Source organism: Gadus morhua, chromosome 14 (assembly GCF_902167405.1).
Source record: "Gadus morhua chromosome 14, gadMor3.0, whole genome shotgun sequence".
Taxonomy (NCBI): Eukaryota; Metazoa; Chordata; class Actinopteri; order Gadiformes; family Gadidae; genus Gadus; species Gadus morhua.
Genome location: NC_044061.1, coordinates 7,289,407 through 7,311,545, shown reverse-complemented (window position 1 = coordinate 7,311,545; position 22,139 = coordinate 7,289,407). Strand labels below are relative to the sequence as shown.

At 45.7% G+C, this 22,139-nt stretch overlaps 1 protein-coding gene across 6 annotated transcripts in view; it reads right to left on the bottom strand.

Moving 5' to 3' along the window:
- Nucleotides 1–22,139, bottom strand: part of mtss1lb (MTSS I-BAR domain containing 2b) — a 52,164-nt gene that overhangs the window by 5,442 nt on the left and 24,583 nt on the right. For 2 of the 6 annotated variants that reach the window (XM_030376390.1, XM_030376394.1), the window contains exons 4-11: nt 10,341–10,425; nt 7,611–7,702; nt 7,041–7,115; nt 5,762–5,770; nt 3,506–3,663; nt 2,782–2,889; nt 2,216–2,313; nt 467–764 (exon numbers count right to left, since the gene is read on the bottom strand). In XM_030376390.1, the coding sequence (XP_030232250.1) occupies nt 467–764; nt 2,216–2,313; nt 2,782–2,889; nt 3,506–3,663; nt 5,762–5,770; nt 7,041–7,115; nt 7,611–7,702; nt 10,341–10,425 (923 nt within the window). The remainder of the gene's footprint in view (nt 1–466; nt 765–2,215; nt 2,314–2,781; nt 2,890–3,505; nt 3,664–5,761; nt 5,771–7,040; nt 7,116–7,610; nt 7,703–10,340; nt 10,426–22,139) is intronic. The other 4 variants (XM_030376391.1, XM_030376395.1, XM_030376392.1 and 1 more) reach the window with 3 other exon arrangements.

Here is a 22,139-nt window from a genome sequence, read left to right as displayed (position 1 = left end):
CCATTACAAAAACTAAAATGGGACAGCGCAATTTCTAAAAGAAAAGGAAATAGCAGCTGCTTGTGTAGACGGATAATGAAATGGCCTTCAGTGGTGCCTAAACAAACATTTTAGACCAAGACGGCTGGGAACACTTTATCCTAAACATGTTTCTTCAGCTGCCTGAATGTCTGTCTAGTTTTTTCTGATGTTGTCCTCAAACCAACCGCATTGTCACAGCCACGTCGCTCCTGACCAACAATACAATGCTGTCAGAGTGAATACACAGTTATTGTTTTGATTCCCTCTGGACTCTGGCAATTGTCCAGCATTGTAGTATATTTTTGCAATTTCAACATGCTGCGCCTTCTTTCACCTGCAGAGGGCAGCAAACACCACAGCAAATGAACCCTGTGTTACTGAGAATCTCTGTGTGTGTCGGCGTGCGTGCGCATTGCCATGCCGACGCCGGGGGCCGCGCCCTTACCTGACTGGTGATGTCGGAGGGCATGGGCGACGGCGGCTTGGAGTAGACGTTGGCGTCCTGCGACACGAAGCCCGAGTCGTGCGACGACACGCTGCTGAGGCGGTGGGCCGCCACGCAGCCGGCCCCTCCCCCCCCGCCTCCCCCCCCCGGCGGCGGCGGCGGCGGCGGCTGGTAGGACAGGCCGCTGCGGTAGCGATAGGAGGAAGAGGAGCAGGAGGTGGGTGAGTGGGGCTGGGAGCCCCCACCTCCCCCCCCCCCTGACGAGCGGGAGGCGCTACTGTTGGCGCTGTTGACGCTGCTGCAGTTTGGAGGAGGAGGGGGGGGGAGGGAGAGGTAAAGGGGTGGGGGCAGGGGGAGGGGGAGGGAGAAAGGAAGGAGGAGGAGGAGATGGAAGAGGTGAGGGATGAGGAGGGGGGGGGGGGGGGGGAGGAGTAGAAGAGGGCAAGTTGGGGAGGAGGGGGAGGAGGGGGAGCAGGGGGAGGAAGAGATGATGGCGGTGAGGGATAAGAAGGGTTGGAGGAGGTGGCAGAGGGAATGAAGAAAATGAGGAGGAGGAGGAGAAGCAAGAGGGAGGGGGAAGAAGCAGGAGGCAATGGCAGCGGTGAGGGATGAGGGGCGGGCAGTGAGGGTGTGAGGGTCAAAGAGAGAGGTGCTCGCCGATGTTAATTTGAGTAATGAGAGAGAGAGAGAGAGAGAGAGAGAGAGAGAGGGAGAGAGAGAGAGAGAGAGACAGCAAGATAGAGAGCATGGCAGAGGTGTTGTGGGGATTTGCAGCATATGAAGTGAGGAGGCAATTAGGATGCAGGTTACCCGTCGGTGCCAGGGTAGGGCAGTGAATGGGATGAGGTCGTTAACATGGAGAAGGTGGATCACAGGGCGCACATGGGGATTCGCGGTGTTCGTTAGAGGAAGCGAGGGGTTGTTTGAAGTGGATGAGGAGTTAAATGGAAGTCAAAGGAGGCAACGTAGTCGGATTGCCCCCGAGAGACGCCCCGCAAGATGCACACGAGGAGATATTTACAATCCCACGATAAACCAACCCGGGCAGAAACAGAGAAATAAACAGAGTATTCAAAAGCAGAAACGGAACACGTACACGATAGAAACCAAACCAGCACAAACCAGTATAGCAAAAGAGGGCAGGACAGACATCGGTGAGGGCAGACGACAAACAAGGACAGAGAGACGGGGGCCAGGTTAATCGTGGTGGTGGGGTGGTGGTGGTGGTGAAGTCAACATTGGCGGTGAAATAGAAGAGAGGGTGGGGGTTTGGTGGGGTGGTTGAAAAGGGTGGGGTGGAAAGGGGGGTGGGGTGGTAGAGAGATACTGTGAGCTTACAAGGATCAGTGGAACGAGACGATCACACAAACAAAAACACACAGACATGTATGCACGCACACACACACTTCTAGAACTGATGCATGCTTATGGGGCTGTGCCTTGTGGGGACTTTTGGATCAATGCGACATGCCTTTATAACACACAGGTGCGCACACACAAACTAACAATTTTCATTCATTCTTGTTTTATTTAATTGAAATAAAACCATTGAGACAAGTTATGACACACAAAACAGAGGGTTAAACAGACTGAAGAAAGGCACCTCCTTCGTATACTTAAAGTATAAAAAAAATATCAAAACAATGACACCACCCAAACACACAGAACAGATACAAAGTTTGTGCGCGTGTGAATGTTTGTGTGTGCATGTGTGCATGTGTGCATGTGTGTGTGTGTGTGCCAGTGTACCTGCACATGCTGCTCTTGCGAGAGCCGGAGCTGCTGGGGGAGGAGGGAGGAGTCTGGTATGACCAGCTGTAGTCTGAACCCTTCAGGTCTTTAATCACCTGGACGAGAGAGAGAGACCGGGGGAGAGAGAGGGAGAGAAGGGAGAGGGAGAGATAGACAGAGACTGTTTTAAAGACAAAAACATTGCACTGCGACAATTCAAATGTGGAAAACCTAAGGACAAGAGACCAGATGACCCAGGAGACATAGAGATCAGCTATGGCTGTCTGACAGTCTCTCAGTCCGTCCAAAAACACACACCAAAAAACGGTGTGTGCTTTTGGGTCTCTCTGTGTGAGTGTTTTGGGGTCTGTCTGTGTGTGTGTGTCTGTGCTCTGTGTTTGTGTGTTTGTGTGTGTGTTTGTGTGTTTGTGTGTGTGTGTGTGTGTGTGTGTGTGTGTGTGTGTGTGTGTGTGTGTGTGTGTGTGTGTGTGTGTGTGTGTCTGTGCGTCTGTGTGTGTGTGTGCGTCTGTGTGTGTGTGTGCGTCTGTGTGTGTGTGTGTGCGGGTGGCGAGAGAGTGGTTCACCTGTTCACTGGCTGGGGGCAGTTTGTGGGGGTCGGTGGTCAGCACAGTGAGGTCATCGATGATGGCCTGGAGGTGTGTGATCTCTCCCAGCATGGCTATCTCCCCATTCTGGTAACCATAGAAACATGAATACTATAGCACATGTACCTGCTGTGACCCCCCCCCCCCCCCACACACTTTCATAAATCAATGACACAACAGGCAATCAACCACATTTCTCTCACATTAGCCTGTGACTTCCACTTTAACTACAGTTCCTCTAAAATTGCACTTCATGTGATACTGCACGAATGTTACCCTGCAAGATTTCCAAACAATAATTGTGTTGCACTTGAAACAGCAACAATCCCCATCACAAAGAACAACAAGATAGATCAACAGATAGATAATGCACCACCCAGCCAGGGCTTATGATGAGAGAGATCAGGACCGAGAACTGCACTGGTATTTATTCATGCATTTATTGTCTGTGTGCTGTGTGCTATGTTTTATGTTGCCGGAGTTCCTAAGACGAATTCCCAGTGTGTGTAAATTCAGTGGACTCTAACCTTTTAACGATCTACCTACCTACCTATCATTCACACATCTGGGTGGACACTCTCACTTCTGACATCACGGGTTTGTACAGATGTTTTTTTAAATGGCTCATAACGACTGACGAGCCTCCCACCACAGTGAGTCAGACCATGGACCCTCCAGCCTCCCACCCCGGCCCCCCACTCACCACCACAGGCTGCAGGAAGCCGATGAAGGTGCAGAAGCGTCCGCGCTCCTCCACCAGGGCCCGCCTCACCGCCTGCTTCTCCATCTCCTCCATCAGCAGACACATGTCGGTCACGTCCTGCATGGCGCTGTCCACCTGGGGCTGAAGGTCACCGCGGCCTGGAGCCCGCCGGGGGGGGGGGGGGGGGGGGGGGGGGAGGAGAGAGGAGAGAGGAGACAGTGTCGGTGAGGGGAGAGGAGAGGAGAGGAGATGGGGACAGGAGAGGGGAGGAGAGAGAAGGGAGAAGGGGAGATGAGATGGGGAATAGAGAGGCGATGAGAGGAGGGCGAAGGGGAGAGGAGAGGATATGAGGAGAGGAGATGGGGAGAGGAGAGAGGAGGGAGAAGGGGAGAGGAGAGGATATGAGGAGAGGAGATGGGAAGAGGAGAGAAGATGAGGAGTGGAGAGTAGATGGGGAGTTGAGAGGAGAGGAAAGGAGAGGAGAGGCGATGAGCAGAGGAGAGGAGGAGAGAAGATGGAGAGAGGAGAGGAGATGGAGAACAGAGGAGAGGAGGAGAAAATAGGGCAGATGAGATGGAAAAGAGTAAAGGTGGTGGGGAGAGGAGATGGACATGAGAAAGAGAGGAGAGGATAGAGGAGAGGAGAAGATATGGAGAGAAGAGCAGAGCACAGGAGAGGTGACAAGGGCAGATAGAAGTATTAAAGCATATTCAAACGTTAAGGAATGTGTGTGTGTGTGTGTGTGTGTGTGTGTGTGTGTGTGTGTGTGTGTGTGTGTGTGTGTGTGTGTGTGTGTGTGTGTGTGTGTGTGTGTGTGTGTGTGTATGTTTTAGTGAGCATGGTTGAGCGGTTTATCACCCAGTATGGGAAGATGCGAGCAGGACGGAGTGAGTGGAAATGATTGAAAATCCAGGCCATGGTTGTGTTAGCGTGACCCATTTATCTCCATGGCAACCACTGAAATGAATGAGATCTAGCGAGCACTTAACCAACGTGGACATTGGCATCTTGCTTGAAAAGTAATTGGTCCCAAATTGCTTCGTATGCACACGCTGTGCATCCAAGGTACAGTAGGTGGCAGCAAAGGGCTGTGGTTAAGCACTGGATAATGGCTTTGGAACTGGGTGTGTTCGTGTTCAATGTGTGAAGTGCACCTGAAAGCATTCGCAGACAGGAAGCCACTGTAAGACTGAAGAAGTGAGTGTTCGTGGGGATAAATTGAGTGGCCAAGGGTAAAGGCTGAGGCTGAATTTTTCAATAATAAAAATCGTTGCTGCTGTCAGTTCCTGTTGCTTTGCCAATTCCTCACGGACATATATTAATGTGTGATTTGTCATTATTTCATGGTCATTTACTGCAGAGAATAAAAACTGTGTGTCAGTCTGCCTAAAGGCAATATACTACTATAAATAGTAGTATAATATATGCATATTTTATATATATTTCAATAGTAAAATAACCAAAATATAACCTAAACACAAAAAACAATGTCCCTGGCCAATTATTGATTCTGCTCCCATTCAAACAACATCCAGGAAGGGCATCGATGCACAGGTATGCCAACCATACACACCTCTCCTATAACAAATATACAGAGGCAATACATGCCCTACGATAAACATAAAAAAAAAGACTGTAGCAGGCAGGAAAGGGGAGATCGCGGCAGAGTTTGCGGTAGAGACTTGAGGAGGACAAATAAAAAAATATGATCAAAAGTACACATGTTGCTGCAGGACTGTTGCGTAGGAGTGCAGTTTGTCACATGGAGTGCGCTGGCTCACGGGTGCGAAGCTACAAAAGTAAACACGGTGTGTTCTTTTGAATGTTTTTTGATCAAGACATTCTTGGACTTGAGCTAGTTTGCATCCTCACATTATTTCTTTGTGGGATCTGGCAGGGTAAACTGAAGGATGAACTCACATTCTCCTCATTGTTAACTGGGCGTTGCACGAGGTCCTAATAATGAAACACATCAACCTTCACTATAACATAAAGTGGGTTTCATGGATTTCTCGACCAATGGCTAGTATTTTCAGGAAGAGGTAGTGACAGACACTGCTTTCCTCCTGTAGGTTCAGCAAGTGGTCCCGGTGGGATGTCTATGGAAAAGGACGCAGATGGCGATGGCAGGCGAATGAAACTACGGTGGAGTATGGGCAGTATATCGTCATGGTTATCTATTTGTTTTTGAGCAGGGAGTTAAGAGGAAGCAGTGGATGCATATGGCGCCGACCAGAAAGCAATGCTGATACTTACCCTGTATCTCTACAGCAGGGGCCAAACAGCACAGCAGGGGGGGGGATGCACAGACAGACCGACAGACAGACGGACAGACGGACAGACGGACAGACGGACAGACATAGATAGATAGATAGATAGATAGATAGATAGATAGATAGATAGATAGATAGATAGACAGAAATACAGACAGACAGACAGACAGACAGACAGACAGACAGACAGACAGACAGACAGACAGACACACAGACACACAGACACACAGACAGACAGACGAGAGATAGGGAGGCCGGGTAGTAATTAGAGAGCAAAGAAGAGAAGAGAGAGAGAGATAGAGAGAGAAAAGAAAGCAAAACTTAGTCGTACAGTTAGTACAGGGAAGCCATCACAAGACAGCCACAGGTTAGAGCAAAATAACACCGCCAGCAAAACCAAAAAGGAAATGCATTTTGGAAAGTAAAGCAAAAAGCACCAGTGGACACACATTTTCAAAGGATGTTTCACCGATGGATACTGACTTTTTCTTTGACCAGCTATGAACATTTTTGTGAAAGAGCCATTATTTAGAACATCTGTAGACTTTTCAGTATGTCATGGTATTATTGGCATTGAACAGCTTCACCAAGCTGTATTAACCTCAAATCCAACAGAGGATGGCTTTCCTTTCGCGTGTTTAGTATTTTTACTGCTAATGAGGTGATTTTTTTCAGGCGTTGAACCATTTGCCTCAAGCTGTTAATTCAAACCACTTAAAAATCTCTCCCCGGCAACTGTGTGAAAACTGCTTCAAAAAGAGGGCCCCAACTATTGGTTGCTACATCACTGCGCAAAATATTTGGGGACGAATGGGCAAAGACCTGTTGTTCAAAGTATCACCCTTAGATGGCGATAGAACCCTACACTCTTGGCAACCGTTCTTCATAAGGGGAGTAAATCAGTATGTTGATGTATGCACCTGCGCTGCATTTTTGTCAAAGTCAAAATAAGGATTTCTGAAAATATGATTTTTTCCTTCCTTTCTTCCAGGTTCCTTCAACAGTACTGTGTGTGCGGGTGTGTGCATCTGTGTGTCTGTGCGTGTGCGGGCAAGTGTGTGTGTGTCTGGCTGTGTGTGTGTGTGTGTGTGTGTGTGTGTGTGTGTGTGTGTGTGTGTGTGTGTGTGTGTGTGTGTGTGTGTGCGTGTGTGCGTGTGTGTGTGTGTGTGTGTGTGTGTGTTTGTATGTCTGGCTGTGTCTGTGGGTCTGTGTGTCTGCGTCTGTGTGCATGTATGTGCGTGAGTGCATGCGTGCGCGCATACCTTTGCGAGCTTTCTTCTGTAATTTTATGGTGTCGGATGATTTTTTCTTGATCTCGTGGCGCGACCGCTTGTACTCTTTGAAAACAAGGAGTGCAACAGAATGAGCTCTACCGCCCTTCCTGCCATTGTAGTTCTATCTATTACATCATGGTGTCCACTTATATTTCACGTAAGGCCAATGGATCTAAGATTACATTTTCAATCCAAGGCATTTCCAGTACAACTCCAAGAGATTGCAAGCTGCGAAGGTATCAGATTTTATCTTATAGAATATAATAAGCATTTAGAGTGAATGGCCATACAGTATTTGCCGTTCTGAAAGTGAAGTCAAATTGTTTCTCTTACAAATGTGTCCATACTTGAATTTAGCTTCCTTGGCAGTGGATCTATTATGTTTAACAAATACCAATAGAAGTTGTTAAAACATTATGACATTCTTGAAGTATGAGTAATTTTCTTCAAATTTCTTCTTGACTGTTGAATATAAGAAATACAAGCTCCCTTTAATCTAATGAAAACAAACCAAAACACAGATATCTGTGGATCTACGGAGGTGTGATGGAGGGGTACCTTTGGCGTGGTCCTTGTCCAGCTGGTTGGCCGTCTTCTTCCAGTCCTCGATGCGATCCTGGAGGGGACAGATCAGGCTCTCCATCAGAGCACTGCGACGGGGGAAGGGGAAGGGAGGAGGAGAGTGTTAATAATGGTGGACGGATTCGAGATGCACAAGAGACGTACAACAGCAATGTCCTCGAGATACAGAAATCGAGATTGTACATTGTAGAGCTCTACAGCTCGGTGTATGTTCTGACAACAACAGCAAACGTTCAACAACCAAAGCTCATGACTTAAAAATCAGAAAGAAGGCAAGCCAACTCATGAGGTATTTGAGGGACAGCTGGCTCACATGATAGGCAGCCTTCCGCAGCTCATATTGAACTAGGTTCTTTGTTTTACCACTGAGGTATTTCACTGTAATGTTGTCGTTTGCCACTGATTTCCTCCATTTTGATCTGTGTTGTTTTCCATGGTTTCACAAATGAATGCTGTTGAAGATGATGTGTTGGATTGATTTCCAAAGTCCAAAAACAGCATAAAAACACCACCTGCCGCAAAACATGGCAGCTGCTGCCGTCACTCGCAACACGAGTACCAAAACAGTAAAACAATACGTGCACTATGTATACGGTTACGATGGAATTGTATAGTTTCTTTATGGTATGGATTTATTTATTTATGGTATACTTTATGCTAAGGAGGACAGCATTCCTTGCCTGGTGTTTCAGACCATTTTGACGAATGGAAGCACAGCATAAGGATATGAATTCGCCCCCAGAGAAATCCTGAAAGCCTCTCTTCCCCTACTGACCCCAGAGTAAACTATGGAGCTATATTTGGGGAATTGGACCGTGATTTATAAATACACCCATGATGTGATGCTCTACTTCACTACTTCAGTATGTGGAACATCTGGGCCAGTAAGGTAGTGGCTCGCCAGCCAGCGTGTTACAATGGTAGTAGAGTTCAGGTTAGCAGAGAGGAGAGAGAAAAATAAGTTTGGAGAGAGAGATGGACATGGAGACCAGAGAAGGAGAGGCAGGAGGAGACATGGAAAGGAGATAATGATAGAGAGCAGTGGTACCCAATCTTGGGGCCGAGGCCCAGTTGGGGTCCCCTGATATGCATAGAGAAAGAAAATACTACAGAGAAAGGGAAAGGGAGACTAGGAAGACAGAGAAAGACAGAAAAAGATGGAGAGAGAGGGAGAAAAGGAAGACAGAAAGACCAGAAAGAGATGGAGAGAGAGAGGGAGAAAAGGAAGACAGAAAGACCAGAAAAAGATGGAGAGAGAGAAGAGAGGGAGACAAGGAAGACAGAAAAGCACAGAAAGATAATACGAGGGATGGAGACAACAAAGACAGAGAAGGAGAGAGATGGAGGGAGAGATTGAGCGATTGGGAGACAAAAAATGCAGAACAGGACAGTTGGAACATGCACCATCAGATCTCATCAATAAGATTAGCTTTTGGAGAGTAAGACATTCCAGGTGCTTATTTATAGCTTACCTATGCCTGCCAAGGGACGGTGCCATTAATCAAAAACTAAGTCATTAGCTTCAGCCTGTCTGTGTGTACAGCATTAAATCTCTTTGAAAGTTATATAAAGACTAACAAAATATGTCACATGCTGCGTCCCCTTCTCAGCTTTTCCAGGGAACTCATCTATCCCCCCACAGCGTATTCATATACAGAAACACACACGCAAACACTAACACAGAACACACAGAACACACACACACACACACACACACACACACACACATACACACACACATCAGTCACGGCACAAACACAATCATTTTCAGTTAGACTGAATGTTCAAAGGGAACCCTTCGATTGCTATTGCAGTGGTGAATCATAAACATCATCAGCTCCATCACCAATAGCATCTGCATCATCATCATCATCCTCGTCCTCATCTAACCATGGAAAACACATTAGCGGGGTGGGATGGGATGAGAGGGAAGAAAACTATGGATTCTGGATTGGTTTCTAGAATGTACCGAATGTGGTTGGCATGTGGTATGCTGATCAATGATGACTTACACACCCGATTGTTTACCACCACTGTGGTGAGTTACCTCATACGTTTGGCCAGATGTCACTGCATTTGGTCACCTGACTGGTGATCTGTCAAGCGTATTGGCCAATGTGGGGATAATGTCTACTCTTTTTTTTTAACATGCATAAATTAAGAGCTAATTGTGTCTGATGCCATTTCATTCGCGACAAAATTAGCTGTCGCCACGCAACTCTATTACATATTACCGGAATGATACAGCATGTTGAGGAATGAGCTGCTTTAACTCACCTCCTCAATAAAACCACAACATACTGCTGCTTTACTGTTTAGTTAATTCCTCCCTGCTTTCCATAAATGTAAGTTCTTTACGGTTTGGTTGATTACATTAATGCAGAATTGTCATCAAGCACCTGCACCTACATCTCATACAAATATAAAGTATGATGAGAGATTAGAGGACAATAAATACGAAAAGATACACTTTAGTATTTCAATTAAACAAATACACTACGAAGAGAAGATTAGAAAGAATGAGTGGAGTGGAGGAAGGACGCAACGAAGGGAGGATTGGATGTACAGAAAATATGAAAACGAAAGACAGAAACTAAGGAAATAGTGAACATATGTGAGAGAGAGAGAGAGAGAGAGAGAGAGAGGAGAATGTGAGAGAGAGAGAGAGTAAATGATGAATGAGAGGAGCGGTGAGGAGAGTCTTACTTGGTGAACTGGCGCAGCTTGGCCTCAATACTGCGATGTCTCATGCACATCCTGGTCAGGGCCGAGCCGATGTCTCTGGTTGCTCCTGGGGAGGGACACAGAGGAAACATGCAGGTTCACATCATGGACTAACAAGCAACGGGCTCAGACGACCCTCTGGTCAACGGAGCACACACCCCCACTGCTGTCCATTCATGCTGGGTTGATGCACAACAAAGCGAAGCTGCATTGGCCGTAGACGATAATTGAGGAAACGCCACCATGTTGTTGCTCTACCAGACATTGACCAGCGTGTTAAGTATTAAAGACTGTTTAAAGCCCCGAGCCGTCTGTATGACAGGAGGAATGAAAAGTAGCGCGGCACTGAAGTTTGACTTGTTTGGGGAAGGATGAGGCATGACTGTCGGGCTGCCACACGTCATGCTGCAGCTTAGCACAATGTTTTGAGCAGAGACAGATATATTGAGAAGACACACTCACACACACACACATTCGCACAAACACACACAAACGAAACACACACAAACCTACACATTCGCACAAACACACTCTAATTCACATTCCTCTGAGCTGAGTCCAATAAAGACGTATAGTTTATGTGAGAGAGAAAGAGGGAGAGAGAGAGAGAGAGAGAGAGAGAGAGAGAGAGAGAGAGAGAGAGAGAGAGAGAGAGAGAGAGAGAGAGAAAAGGAGAGAGAGAGAGAGAGAGAGAGAGAGAGAGAGAGGTTCGTGAGAGGCCGGCGTGTTACCATACCATGTAAACACGGGTCTATTTTAAGCCAACGGCGTTTCTTTTCTGTCGAACCCCGTCTCCGGTACCAGAGAAGGGGAACAGCAGGCACCGTACCACCGCTCTCTTCCAAACAAGGAGACTCTATTTACATCACGCTCCTTTATGACAGAGGTGTGTACCCGGGAACGTATACACACACCGCACAACACACCGGAGTTCAACAGTCTCAGTTTGAAACGGCTTTCCTTTAAAAGGCAGCGTGTTTACATAGAGAGGCTTAAGCGAGCTTAAACGCTGATCTCCAATGACAACCTCCAAAGAAAGAGAAATACCCCAAAAATATTATCCAACGAGGTATTAGGTTTAAATTGACGATGCAAAAAGGGAACAAAAAACGGTTGAACATTGACGTGGTTTTGGTTTTGCGACCTGAATTACCACCAGCAATACAAACGTATACTTCTGGGTGTAAGAAGGCCAAGAATCCGACCCTTTACAGCCAAAATAACTAGTGCGAGTCAGTCCGTTGCAGTAACCAGCCCCTCTCTGGCTGCTCTTAACACCCTTGCAATTGTGCCAGAGTGCACGAGCCATCCGTGAGCCGTACCCACTCCCGCGGGACGAGTGTGTGACCTACACACACGTACACATATGGTGCATGCATACGGGAAAGCAGGGCAACACACGGTGAGGCCGGCGTGAGCATGTGTTTGAGATCCTGAGAGAAGCAGCCCACCAAGACCCCCACTTCATTCATAATTAACACATTCCTGCCCCACACCTCCTGTTCTACCTAGCAACCATTCATTAACACCGAGCAACAACACACACGCACGCTTGGCGGGTAACGAGGTAGTGTACGTGTATCACAGAGAAGCATTGTGATACTGATGTGCGGCAACAGTATCGTAACAGCATGACGATGAGGAAAGGGAAGAAGATTATATACTGTGTCCGAATAGTATTGGAACCACATAGTACAGATTGTTGAACATATTTATGATCTGTGGTTATTCTGCTGAGCCCAATGTGATTGTTTTTCTCTCTGAGGGGGTGGTGTGTGTGTTTGTGTGTGTGTGTTTGAGAGAGAGAAAGAGAGAGAGAGGGAGATGGAGTGATAGAGAGAAGGGAGGAAGGAGAAGATATGAGGCAGAGAGAGAGTGAGATGGAGCGATAGAGTATAGAGGGAGAAGACATGAGAGAGTGAGACAGAGGGGAGAAGGAGTGACTTCACACATTTTAATGAGCTCACTGTTGGAGTGAGAGCCACAGAGGCGGTGCATAGCCAAATGAGTGATGTGTGTGCACGTGTTCCTGCGTGCTTGTGTGTGTTTGATGGTTCAATTTGATGACCTACTTCCTGTTTTGTTGCTCTGCCTCCCTGACTAAATGGGAGCTCAACATGAAGAGAGATCACATCTGGAGAAACGGCTACAGAGAACGCCAACATCTCTGCCGAGACTTCTGTGTGTGTGTGTGTGTGTGTGTGTGTGTGTGTGTGTGTGTGTGTGTGTGTGTGTGTGTGTGTGTGTGTGTGTGTGTGTGTGTGTGTGTGTGTATATTAATACTTCTATAATATCGACATGAGATCAAGACAAAGATTGATATAAATATATAGCTCTTTGGTTAAAGGCACAGCGGACTGTGTGAGAATGGTTCTATGATTGAGAGGCTTAATTAATACAGATGATACCACTGAGGAATACTGTAAGCATCTTGTCATGAAAAGGGTATTCATAATTCGCTCCTTGTATGTGCCTTTTCATACCAGAGAAATATCTTGATTCTGCAACTGGGTTTTATTTCGGTTGTATCTAGATTCCAAAAAACTGTTTACACTAAAGGCAAACAGTTCTTCCCGAAAGGCTCTTCCAAACCAATCCCTCACTCTCTCTCTTTTCTCCTCTCCTTCACGCCTTTTCTCTCCTTCAAATCTCCTCTATCTCTCGCTGGCTTCCTGCTTTTGATCTGCTTCCTGCCAACACAAAGCCTCCAATGAACACGCAGGTGTGTGTATGACTAGAGCTGTGTGTTGGTTTGTGTGTGCGTGTGCGTATTTAGGGTGTGTATGCATGGCATGTATTCAGGTATCCAGGGAGGATTTGTGTGATTGCTGCCAACTTTGTTCCACCATATGGGGCCTGGGTTACGATTAATCCTGTATCTTTTTTCGGAATCCGACAAACATTAATACCTGTAAGCATAATTACACACAATTCCCTACAAGCAGGAATTTTATCTTTTATCACAGTCTACAAAAAAAAAATCGAAATGGCTGCATTTTTTTCTGCCTGTCTTGGATGCAATATTTGCAGTTGCACTTGATAACCCGGACAAAACCCACTTAGCTGACAGCTCTGTTGGTTTCCATGACAGCAGAGATTCGGCCTTGAGAAAGAGAGGGTCTGTCTGTTGCTATGGTGAGAGTGTGGACGTGTGTTGCTAAGGTCAAAACAGTCTGCTGCTGGGAAAAATAAATAACTAAATGACTATTCAAGATGGATAGACGGATGAATAGAATAAATAGAGAGACTATTGAAGCAAATGTATGGTTACATATTATGCGAAGACAGAAGGACAGACGGACAGCAGGGCATTCGGACGTACAGACAGCCCGACAGCATCATAGATGATAATATGGATATGCCCTTTAGATGTTTACTTGATAAACTACCAAATGATCTCACACATCCATAAAGGAATGCCCACCTGGAGAGCAAAACAAGGCTTTCTTCCGCAAATCAAAACACTGGTACTGTTGTTCGGCCGGTTGTACTTATTCGAGGAGGATGCAGGACTGGGTTTAACATCTACAGAGGCCCTGCTGATAAGGACAGACTGTGGATCGGTGCTATTAGACGGGCCTCCATCCCCGTGGAGGGCAACGAATGGCAGCCATCAAATTAAACACGTCATACAGCAGCAAAACTGGGAGTACGTTCGAATATCTTTGTTTTTCTTATTTTCTTGGGTGAATAGGTCTGAATATTCCTGCCTTGAAACAGAAAACAGGCCTGTGCTAGGTTGGAACGGTCTTTACCCTCCTCTTCTCCGCAACAGCCACGTGTCTGAATAGTGGGAAAGGAACTTTGCAAATGAGGAATAGTGGGTCTGGCTTGGCGAAGCAAAGTGATTGCTTAACCATTCGGGCACAGCAGTCGGCGGGTCATATCTAACAATACGATTGCCTATCGAAAGAACTGATTTATATCATACTTACAATTTAACTGATTGGCCAATTGATTGTCTGACTTGAATTAACTTTTCCGGCAAGCATTCATATTTGTGTCTGTAAACAATGTATTCATTATGTACTGTACATAATGTGTATTTTTATTATCTCAGTATTGTGTAGTTGTAACCCATTAAATGAGTGGGGGTTACAGTGAGATGGATACATGGATGACTGTTGTTGGATAGATAGACAGACAAACAGAGCGACCTTGAGGTCAATGGTAAGGTCAGTCTCATGATATCCCTTTTTGATTGAGGGTGCATGTCCATAGTAGTGTTCTGATGGCATAACTCAAAACAATACAGGTATTAAGTATATTATGATATGTGTGTGTGTTTGTGTGTGTTTGTGTGTGTGGAAATGCACCCAGATCTCGGTTGCATTGTTGCTTTCCCAGGGAATATCAATGAGCCCTGCCACAAATTATAGTCCACTCCAGCGTCCTCTCTCTCCTCCTCCCTCTCTGTCTCTCCCTCTCTCTCGCCTCAGGCGTCATTGGCCTTACCGCCAGTGCATCTCCATGGCAACCGTGCAATGAAAATCATTGGAGGGATCCATCAGTTCCTCACCACCTCCTCACTGCTTCATTCAAACGCAGGCTCTCCTCTGAACACACACATACAGTCACAAACACTCACACACACACACACACACACACACACACACACACACACACACACAGAAAGACACCATTAAATTCACAACACACCCATCATCAGAACACAGACCGTCACAACACACACACGCACACACAACACACACACACACAAGCATACACACACACAAACAGTTACAGTAACAGCATATACAGTCACACAACACACACGCATTATCAGAACACAGACCATAATAACACATACAGATCCTCACATCGCCACAAAACTCACATCAACACAGCACAGACGCACCGTCTTGGATACACTATATGCATATACATAATCTATATATAAAACATGCATATTATATAGTGGTCTATACAGTATATATACATATATCACTGGACGATATAAAAGACTCACAAACCAACAAAACCTTAGAGGCATTCATTAATGCTTCCAAACCTTTGCCCTTTATGAGTCTTTGAGAATAGCTCTTGTAAATTAGTTCAAATAAAAAAGCACGCCCAACCAGGCCGGCAGACGTAGCCAATGGGCTCATAGCTTGTCCTCAGCTCATCGCAACGGTACCCCTGCTGTCCTTATGCAGACACACACACACACACACACACACACACACCAGACATGGGCAGTGATCCTGATCTATAGGGGCATGTGTCCCACATATGACCTGTCCTGGGGCGGTGGCCTAGATAAGGCAGAAGTTAGGAAGGGCCGCCACAGATTTTGATTTGTGTTTAGATTGTTCAGTGGGCGGGATATATCTGTTTCCTGTGAAATAAACGGACCGGCCACGCTACGCCAAACTGGAAGTGGGGTTCATGACCGTCTTAATATAGAAAGGGTGACATCAGTGACACATCGGCCATGAAGCCATGGCGACAGAGGGGGCAGGATACTAAAGGGAAATGGAGGAGGGAGAATGTGTTTCTATATTTGTATCTACCAATGTAGAAAATAATTCTGTGTTTTCGACAAGCCAGCTCTCTATGCCGAATTGGAGAAATCTATTTAAAAATAAGTAATCTATTCATGAATAATCGGCACAAAAATTACTGTATTCATTGTTGACGACAGTGAAGATGAAAGGACTATTTAAATAGGGTTTGTAGTGGAACGTTCATTCATGTTAACACAGCAGTTAGGAGATGTGCAGGAAATATGGGTGTACAAAGACTCTGGGAGGCAGAGCCACGCATAGAGAAGAGGCCAGATCGGCAGAGCTGCTGGTGAAACTGCAGTTGCCAGGGTTACAGACGTCTCTGCAAAACCTCCAGCCGCCATCCCATAAACACACACACACTCATAACGCAGAAAAATGCTGAACAGCGATATCTCTATGGCAATGGCGTTACCATGAGAGTGAGAAACTCAGAAGACAGAGTCACGTACAGAGGCTGAAAAAGACCGGAAGGAGACATCACCTACATCATCTAAATTTCGCGATTTTAAATGCTGCGATTATAAAATGCTTTAATCCATAGTGAGACGCAAGACGGCAGATTAAAGCTAAGGAGGCAATTTATTTTAGAATCAATTTTTATCATATTTGTTGAAATTCTTGCATCTGCGGCTGTAACATGCCTGTAATAAGCCTGTACAATCCGGTCCTTCGTCCCAAATGAACTGTTTTGATGGTCTACCAACCTACCCAGCTACCTATACCCACTCAGCCCGTGCTCTCATTGTGCATGACCGGAGACTTCCAGAAGGCTCGGCAGGCCGATTGCTAAAGCTTGGTAGCTAGTCATGTGTTTTGGGTGAGTGGCTTTGGTGAAAGGCCTGCAGAGAGGGGTGGGTTTTCTTCGGTTGGATACCCTTGAAATCGTGCTTACTCTGGCTGGTTTCTGCAAAACGCCCTACCTAGCTTAGGTAAAGGTAAGTCATTTGAGTCAAGGACGTTCACAGACAGGGGAGGGAACTCAGTACCCTGACCTGAAACCATTAGATATACTCTAACACATCTTCTATACGTCTATACTAATTCTCCTCTTATGGATCGTTTCTGATCTTGTATGGATATCCTTTATTATTTTAATACTAGTTGTCTCCTCACATTCTATTTCATTTGATATATGAAATATAATTATCATCACAAAATATGGGCTTTTTCTAAAAAAATATCGTTCTCATATCAATATTCAGGCAGACAGCCAGACAGACAGAGAATAATAAAGGAGGAACAGGGGATGAAAGAGAAAACGAAGAGGAGTGGGGGAATGGGCAGACAAAGGCGGATCCACAGCAGCAGCAGCAGATAAAGCAGAATTATTAATGGCGGACTAGATTCTGCCTCACTTCTTCACTATCTGTCCCAGTCAGAGGCTCGTTGTGTCAGCCAGTCATCCGTCCCCGGGGGGCCCCTCTCCTCAGCCAATCAGAGAGCTGCCTGACAGCCCAGTCGCACGGACCCCAAAGAAACCACTTACACGCAATACCCCAATGGGCACTGGAGCACGGTGGCGATGAGCCCGTGTCATTACTGCGCCCTGACGGCACAACCTTGGAGAGCGGATGGGAGAACCACCCTGATGCAGAATAAATGGTAAATTGTGTCAACAGCCTTGGAGTGCAGTGCTGAAAGGTGGGGTTTAAAGTCTGCTGCTGTGTGCTGGCAGTACAAATTATACATGATGCCGAAGCCAACGGTTGTTTCAAACTGTTCTTGTGTCTGTCTTAGGCCCATTTCACACATGCAGTGCTTTACTGCAATGTTACGGAATATTCCCTGGATGGGGTCATGTGTGATTGGGAACATGCATCGATATTCTGGAAAATCTGCACTGGCAATTTGCCTGCTCAAGACCTATTATTATTTTCGGAACACGTGTACGGCTACATTTTTAATGAAAGCAGTCACAGTGCGGGAAGAGGCATGGTAAGGGTTAAGTCGTCTCACGGAAGACGCTTTCACTTTGAGCTAGTTGACCAACCGCAAGCCTCTGATGAGGACAGATATGAAATCGCCGATAATAATATCAATACAGCTTATTTTACTTGCAAGCAAGCTCCTTTTTTTCTGGATAGGTTCTGAGAAAAGGGGGCTCTTCTCTTGGCCCACAAGTTTTATGGTCGAAAACGACTCGATAACAATATCAATACAGCTTCTTCTTCTTGCAAACAAGCTCCCTTCTTCAATAATTTCTGGAAACTGGATAGGTTTCAAATAAGGGTGCGCCTCTCAGTCCCTTAATATTAAGGCGGCAAGGATCCTTAAGTGTTGTATTACTGTTGTCCCTTGGCCCATATTCAGGCATTGCTATGCCCTATGTAACAGGAGCAAGACGGAAATGTTCCTGGCCATAGTAGCATGTGAATGGTGTAAATCACTATCAGTGCCTGCAATGTTATCCTTGTCATTTACTGGGAATTATGTGTTAATCGGGCTTTACTGTCTGTTTGCCTCCCAATTTACTGCATATATCAACGATGGATAAACAAAGTTAAAAGCAACATTTTGCAAAGTTCATTGCAAACTGAATTTTAGATGTTACTTTTGTGTGAAGCGCTTCCATTTGACATGGATGGCATGACTTCAAGGTCAGAGCACTACACACACATACACGCTCACACACAAACGCACACCCACCATAGCCCTCCCTGACATGCTGTGAGTCTTGAGAGAGGAGGTCTTTGTTGGGGGCAGTCACTTCCTGTTGAATCACATCTCTCAACAGACACTGCTGTTGCTATGGTGACAGAGGTCATGTCAGACCACCCGACAAAGGCTGATCTGCAGACTCTCAACCCAGAATATTGTTTGATTGATCTTAATACTTCAATACATGAAATCAAAATGTGCTTTATTTAGATGCATTCTACTGGTCATAAGAAAAGATAAGACTTAGGATGCGCTGGGTAATTTAAGCATGTTAGTAGCTGTAATGATATAATTACTTTATGGCCGAAGTTTTTCTATTTTGGTTCTGCCAAACATAGCTGTAATTTACACTGGTGACATGTCCCGAACACTGTATAAAATGGCTGATTTTCTCCCCAAAACTTTTTAAAAGCATAATTTGTGAAAACAAATCTGAAAAATCACATTAACATTGCATAGTCATTACTTCAGTCGGTCCTTTTTTATGTTGTTTTAAGGCAGGGATAATGGATATCGTCATCGCTGCGGTGACTAACAAAGGTGCTTTCTACAGCAGATAGTAGTAGTAGTACTAGATACTGGCACATTGACGACTGGTTTGATTGACAGCAGTGGATGTGATGCATATGGATGACGCTGTTGTGCGTTTCGTCGTGTTTTCGTATCGTCAACTCTGTAGTAGCGTGGGCTGTGCCCTTTTAATGAGCCGTTATGCAATTCATTTTCCGCCATGATGATCTCATCTGACCTCTTGCTGATCCCCCCCATTGCATTGGCGAAAATCGCATATCACTACGAATGTTTACAAAAAAGGCTTTTTAATTTGAGCCCCCAAAGTGCAAAGTGCAAAGCGCAAAGTGGCGCCCTTGTTGCCAAGGGATTAAACAAGAATATACAAGAATAGACTCAGACAGAGACAGTTGGGTTAATGAGCTCAGTTCACTAGTGCTTCTACCTCAAAATATACTACAAGATCTAAGGGTGGGTTAGAGGAGTTACTGTTGTTATAAGTAGAGGTGGATAAAAACTTTTCGTCTGTGATCATCAAAATCCTCCAACAGGTATCAGTGTGAGCAGATCTTTTGACTACACACAAGGCGGTGGGTGCCAAGTAAAGAAACTTAAGGAGAGCCAAGAGACTTCTAGGTTTGGCACAGGAAAAGTTCAGAGGTCAGGCTATGGAGCGTTGGCTCGAAATACATGGAGATATATAACACCGTCAGTGATGTGTTTGTGTGTGTGTGTGTGTGTGTGTGTGTGTGTGTGTGTGTGTGTGTGTGTGTGCGTGTGCGTGTGTGTGCGTGTTTGCATGTTTGTATACATGTCTATGGATGAATGAATCAATGTGTCACACTTCTGTTATGCTGGCCAAACTAGTAATCATGTGAAAGGCATCTCCACTGAGGTATGTGCTTAAAGAGGAGCTGCCTCGTAACAGCAGCATTAAAGATAGCCCTGACATCATAAAGAATCTCAACATTAGCGTCATTGGTCAAGGGCTTTCCCTAATGCCCTGCCCTTTGTGACCAACAGCAAAGAGGGCCAATAGAGTTGTAGTACTCCAGGGAATGGGCTTGTGTGATGGTTCTACATGGAATCAGCTGGTCCTGGGAAAGCATGCACATTCTCTCTGGGTTTGATTACAGAGGCTTTAAATCTTTTTTAAATGCATACACACACACAAACACACACGCACAAGAATGTGCACACACACGCACTTTCACACGCACACATGAACACACACACACACACGCACACACACACACATACAAACACACACAAACACACACACAACAACCCATGCATGCGCAAGCACACACATTCACACATTCACACAATGCAACACCAATACATTCACTCCCTCTCTCACTTCCCTCTCCCTCTACCGCTTTTTCTCTCCATCTCTCTGAGCCAGGACTTCAGGACCAAGCACATTTTATCCAAACAAGGTTTTTTTGGCTGAGTACCATTTCCGCTGCAAAAAAATACTTAGCAGTTTGTGTTAAGAAATGCATCACGCACCAATCCAACAAAGTTCACCCTTCAACTCCAACAATAGTTGATTCAACAACTTTCCATTTAGTTATTCTGTCTGCCAAACATAAACACATCATTGTCACATTCAACATGGTAGTCGAGTAAAACTACTTCAAGTCCTTTACCCTCTGACCGCTTCCCGTGCTATGCTAATATCGCCTTTTCCACACACAAACCAGTAATCACAATCGTGTCATCTAATGGCTTGGACAGGGCTGTTTTGTCAACAACTACGCAGGGTGTGAGAACAGTTGCTGAGCATGAGGCTTTTCTGTCCGAACTCGCCGACCTCGGCCAGATAGAGAGCTGTACGTGACACATGATATGGGAATAGCACTCAAACTGCAATTTTGCTTACGCTTCTTGGCTAATGCTCAGCTAGACACTCTGCTTAGGTTTAGGTGAGATGAAAGCTTATCAGTGATTCATTTTTCCGTGTGTGTGTGTGTGTGTGTGTGTGTGTGTGTGTGTGTGTGTGTGTGTGTGTGTGTGTGTGTGTGTGTGTGTGTGTGTGTGCGCTTGCATGCGTGTGTGCTTGCATGCATGTGTGTGTGAGTCGGACATGCACACACATAAGAGGAAGACACACACAGGGATCGGTCAAATGCCGAGAATCAATCTCCCTACAGGGATTACCTACAGCACATCTTCCTCACACGCGTGCATACCATGCATTGTCTTTGTGCATTGCACTTAAACATACACAGCACACATTCACGCAAGCTCAGAGCACATCCTTTGGGACGGCTCAAGGGCACAACAACACAAAACTACTCGTGATTTACCCAGAGTTTGCGTGTAGGGCTGGGCAGAGCAACTGGCGGGTCTCCAGAGAGCATGTTCAGTTCAACTCAAGTAAACATGTCTCTGCTTTTCCGCACTCGTCCCGCAGCACAAGTCCATTCCACTCACAAGCTACCTTGAGCTGGCGCACCACATTCACTTCCTGTTTGGAAGGAGCTGAACTTAGATGTAGAAAGCTGTTTGTGTGTGTGTGTGTGTGTGTGTGTGTGTGTGTGTGTGTGTGTGTGTGTGTGTGTGTGTGTGTGTGTGTGTGTGTGTGTGTGTGTGTGTGTGTGTGTGTGTGTGTGTGCGTGTGTGTCTGCCAAAACAGGCTATGTATTACAGGCTGGCTTGATGTGAAAACCAGGCGACAAGGGGTATCACCATACACCTCATTCATGCTCCCCAGTTTTCATTCATGTACTTTGGTCAGGTAGTGTAAGCATTTGCCAAGTTTCAATAATATTTAGATCGAATTAATTAGATATGGCAGACTGACTTAGAGAGAGAGAGAGAGAGAGAGAGAGAGAGAGAGAGAGAGAGAGAGAGAGAGTCAGCCAAGAAAGAATACAACAGGTATAAAAAAATCAACCACTGTAAATCCGAAACGCATATCAAATATATTCATGTGTGCTCTGTGCGTGTTTGATGCACTCAGGGTGATTGCATTGTCAATGTGTGTGCATGTCCTTCACCCAATTTAACTGTCAAGAGTAAATTCAATCATCCTCAACAGTTTTTCCTGCTCATCCCTCATCGATGCATTATTTAAATACAAATCAATTGTGGAACT